At 35.5% G+C, this 4,413-nt stretch overlaps 1 protein-coding gene across 1 annotated transcript; it reads left to right on the plus strand.

The window, feature by feature from the left end:
- The first annotated feature begins 353 nt into the window (after positions 1 to 353).
- LOC149176017 (17.4 kDa class III heat shock protein-like) lies at positions 354 to 1,295 on the plus strand. Its single transcript, XM_089419826.1, has 2 exons — positions 354 to 587; positions 677 to 1,295. The coding sequence occupies exons 1-2, from the start codon at positions 357 to 359 to the stop codon at positions 938 to 940; spliced, it is 495 nt and encodes a 164-aa protein (XP_089275952.1). The 5' UTR covers positions 354 to 356; the 3' UTR covers positions 941 to 1,295.
- The last annotated feature ends 3,118 nt before the right edge of the window (positions 1,296 to 4,413 follow it).

Below are 4,413 nucleotides of genomic sequence, written 5' to 3' on the forward strand. Positions count from 1 at the left end.
TGAGCGATAAAGAGTTACCTGGATCGTGCTCTGGAAAAGCTGGAGAAGAGTTACATGGATCGTGGTCTGCACTTCCCGGAAAAGCTGGAGAAGAGTTACATGGATCGTGCTCTAGAAGACGTGGAGAAGAGTTACTGGATCGTGCTCTAGAAAAGCTGGAGAAGAGTTACATGGATCGTGGTCTGCACTTCCCGGAAAAGCTGGATATGCAGATGCTCAAGCTGCAGATGCTCAAAAGTCAAAAGTCAATGGAGAAGAGTCACATGGATCGTGGTCTGCACTTCCCGGAAAAGCTGGAGATGAGCCCTCTGTTATATGACAAGCTGCTGATGCATGAGCTGCAGATGCAAAAGTCAATGGAGAAGAGTCACATGGATCGTGGTCTGCACTTCCCGGAAAAGCTGGAGATGAGCCCTCTGTTATATGACCTGTTATATGACAAGCTGCAGATGCTCAAAAGTCAATGCAGGCGGTTAGATGGCCATCACCATGAGGAGAACAAGGGCGTAGCGGTGGACATCGAAGAAACGCCCAAGGAGTATGTGTTCTGCGCTGACGTTCCGGGCCTTACCAAGTCCGACATTCAGGTAAATGGCGAAAATTAAATCCAGTGAGCAGGGTGGGTTTCTTGATTAGGGTTTCATTTTAGTGACAGGGAGGGTTTATTTTTTTGAAGGTGTATGTGGAAGAGGAAACGTTGCTGGTGATAGAATGCCAGGGAGTCAAGCGGAAGCGCGACGCGGTCGAGGATGAGGAGGGCTGTAAATATCTGCGAGTGGAAAGAAAGAGAAGCCCTAAGTTTGCCAGGAAATTCACGTTGCCTGGGGATGCCAATGTCGAGGGCATTTCTGCATCGTGTGTGGATGGGGTTTTGACTGTTACTGTGCCCAGGATTCCGCCTGCCATGGAGTTCAAAACAATTCAGATTTCCGTAAACTGACGATAGAGGAAGGCGTTTTGCTTAACCCTTTTTGTTTCTTTGTTCTTCAACTGTAACCAGGTGCTGTTCCATTTTTGTTCAATGGAATGGAAGCGGTTTTTTGTTTGGAGAAGTCTGGTTTTCCACTGGTGTCAGACGTGATTTCTTGTTTGAAATTGGAACAAAGAATTGATATCTGTCTCTGTGGGAAGTCTGGTTTTCCACTGGTGTCAGTCAGATGTAATTTATTTTTTGAATTTGGAACAAAGAATTGATCGCAATGAGTACTCTGTTTTGGGATGCGTAAATGAGTAAATTAGAAGGGTAGAATGTCTTTTTCCCAATACAAATACATTATGATATGATTTTCTGTTTATGCACATGATTATGATTATGGATTATGTGATTTAGATGAGGGACATTATTGTGTAATGCTGGAAATCATTTATTTATTTTTTACTGTCAAAATTACATTGTTTTTTAAATTATACATATATTATAATATATGTTTTTTATTTTTATTTTTATTTTTGGACATTAGTTAGTATTGCTGGATGTGAATATATGAAATGTTTTCATATGTATTTTAAATTTTATATGCCATTTGTTATATATATATATATATATTTTTATATTTTTGAAGTAAATAATTTTTATAATTTTGTGTAAGTTTGTTAATCTAAAGGCCAATTCCTTTTCGACAAAAGGGGAAAGCCCTTGTAATAAAATGTTTTGGATAGTTTTCATAAGATGGTGGTAGAATTTACCAAGAGTAGCGGTGATCCAATTGGGCTATGTAGTTTTGTTAGATTTAGAACAATAGAGATTGGATTTTATAGAGAAGATAAAATTAAGCTTATGCCATAATTAGCCCAAAACAAATTTTCAAATATGCAGGAATAAAGTGTGAGTTGTTAAACAAGATGCATCAACACAATGATGAAATTAATAAAGGAGGCAAGAACAATCCCAAGTCCGTTTCAATTCATGGAAACGCATGCTAATTTCACTTCCCTCGTTGTGGCCATCTGCTTAATTCCCTCTAATTCATCATGTATTCTTCATTGGACACACATAATTTATCAGGGGCTATAGTTGTTATTTGTGCACTGTGGTGTTCCTCCTCTTGGCATCTTCTTGGGCAGTGGGTGCATGTTATTCATTTTCAACTGTGGGATTCGAGGCGGAGGACCTCCTTTCTAAAGAGAAAGTTTTAAAACTATTTGAATCACGGCAGAGCAGATATGGCAAGCTTTACCATAGCTGGCACGAGACATCCAAGAGGTTGGGAATCTTCAGGAGTAATCTGGAGTACATTAATGCTCATAGCAGAAACAGAAGAAGCAGCAGGAAGGGTTCGGGCCACTCGTAGGGTTTCAATAAGTTCTTGCTGAAATATTGGCTCCTGAAGTTCTTGCTGAAATAAGTTCTTCAATAAGTTCTTGCTGAAATATTGGCTCCTGAAGTTCTTGCTGAAATAAGTTCTTAGAAGGATTTAATGGGTAATGTCGTTTATATGGATTGGCTTATAAATCGTTATTGTGTGAAGAGGAAGCTTTAAATTTTTTCATTCTGTGCCGTAATTATCTGTGAATAGATGTTGAATTGAGATTCAATAGTAATCTTATAAATTACATTCATTTTTCTTTATGCCTTGTAATGATCTATATCTATATATATAGATGTTGAATTGAGATCCAATAGTGATATGTAAATTAATTGTAAGCAATCAAGAAATTGAGTATGGTTGCATTGCTCACAAGAAGTTTGCTATTACGAATTCTGATGGTGGGCACACTAACCGAAAATGGTAACAGGAGCTCAACATGGAATATACGATGCCTTTAAGGTTTTCAGTGGAATGTAAGTTCTTAAATGCTTTTCAGTGGAATGTAAGTTCTTAAATGCTTTCCAAACGTGCCTGTTCAGAAAAAGGCCCACTGCTGGACCACCAACAACAATGCTGAGACAATCATCGCAGCAAGAATGTGGTTGAATATATATCAGGAAATAATAAGTTTAACCAATTTTTTGATGAGAAAAGGCAGTTTTATCGAAATTACCAAAACATTTGAATTTTTTTTTTGGGGAGATCAGTGGCAAATTCACAAGGAGAAACAATTATGGATATTGTCTTCCGCAAGGCTCATTTGTTGTATTTCATATTATAAAAAATATGACTATGTATTTTTGGAAAATTGGTTATTAAGGTAAAATTTATTTTAAAGTGGTTATTAAGAGAAACTTATTTTAAAGTGAATTATTATTTATAAATAAATTTTATGTAAAATGAAGATGTATTATCTTTCAGATATTAGAAACCAAATTCTAATAATATTTCACTGATTTTATGAATTGTTTATATGTTTGGTGTTTTTTTCAAATTTTAGGTGGATTTATTTTTAAAAATTTAATATTCATAAAAGGTAAATTTTATTTGGTAACCGTTAATGTTTAGTGGAAAGAATCTAATCTAGTTGGTGACACCAATAAAGATGAGAATGAATGTATAAAGAAGTGTATTGATTGGTTCTTAAACTTGAAAAAATAAGTCAAGTGAAAAGACAATATGTATAATTATTTCAACCAAAATTAAGTACCATATGATTTTGTAACAAGCAAGAAGCACCATATGTAATTGAAAAACACATGCATTATCTAGGTTTATGTTGCTGAACTTTTAATTGTTTGTTTTCATTCATTACTTTCATCTTCGGATATAATAATGATGCAAGTTATAATAATGTTGCTGAAGTTATATGATAACCATCGAGTCTTGATTGGAAAAGAGATCATAACATTTGAGGTTCTTGCATTCTACATGGATCATAGCATGTAATAAAAAAAAAATTGTGACCCCTTATTGAAGAAGAAGTGGTGTTAGAGAATATATTATTAAAAAAGAGTAAAAAATGAGAGTAGTGAGGTGGTGGTTTTAAGCTCCAATGGATTCTTGTAATGGGGATCAAAGATTAAAGAAGACCGAACTATATTTGGCCTTTAAAATAGGTGGAGACCATATGTGATTCCCTATAATGAGAGTAGTGGGGAGGTGGTCAATGAAGAGACATCTAAGTGAATGTAGGAGGGATTCCAATAGAACTATTTAGATGCTAAAAAATGAAGCAAGAATTGTGAAACTTTTTATTAACAAGGCAAAGGTCACCTATGGCATCTATTGGTTGTGGAAAATAATGTCGTAGGAGCATCTAGATGCCTACTCAACACATTTGATGCTTGGGATTTTCAGTGAGAACAGTGTGAAAAACATGTCACAAGAATATGAAAGGAAAGGAAATTAGTATGCAGATGAAGTAGTCTCTTTAGTATGAACAATATCTTGATGATGCTCTCCTTTTCAAAATGAATTGTTCTAGGACATTCTAGTATGAGAACTCCCTTCGAGCATGACCTTTTGTAAATAATATATATATTTATTGGATCTCTAGAGAATTCCTTTGAGTGCTCCTCAATTAGGCTAACTATAGCCCTCA

Source organism: Pinus tabuliformis, chromosome 4_1, assembly GCF_031772625.1.
Source record: "Pinus tabuliformis cultivar Carrire ecotype Pingquan chromosome 4_1, CPIR1, whole genome shotgun sequence".
Taxonomy (NCBI): domain Eukaryota; kingdom Viridiplantae; phylum Streptophyta; class Pinopsida; order Pinales; family Pinaceae; genus Pinus; species Pinus tabuliformis.

Coding starts and splice junctions, on each gene's coding strand:
- LOC149176017 (XM_089419826.1), top strand. CDS start 357: ATGGAGAAGAGTCACATGGATCGTGGTCTGCACTTCCCGGAAAAGCTG. Junction 588..676: donor TTACCAAGTCCGACATTCAG/GTAAATGGCGAA, acceptor ATTTTTTTGAAG/GTGTATGTGGAAGAGGAAAC.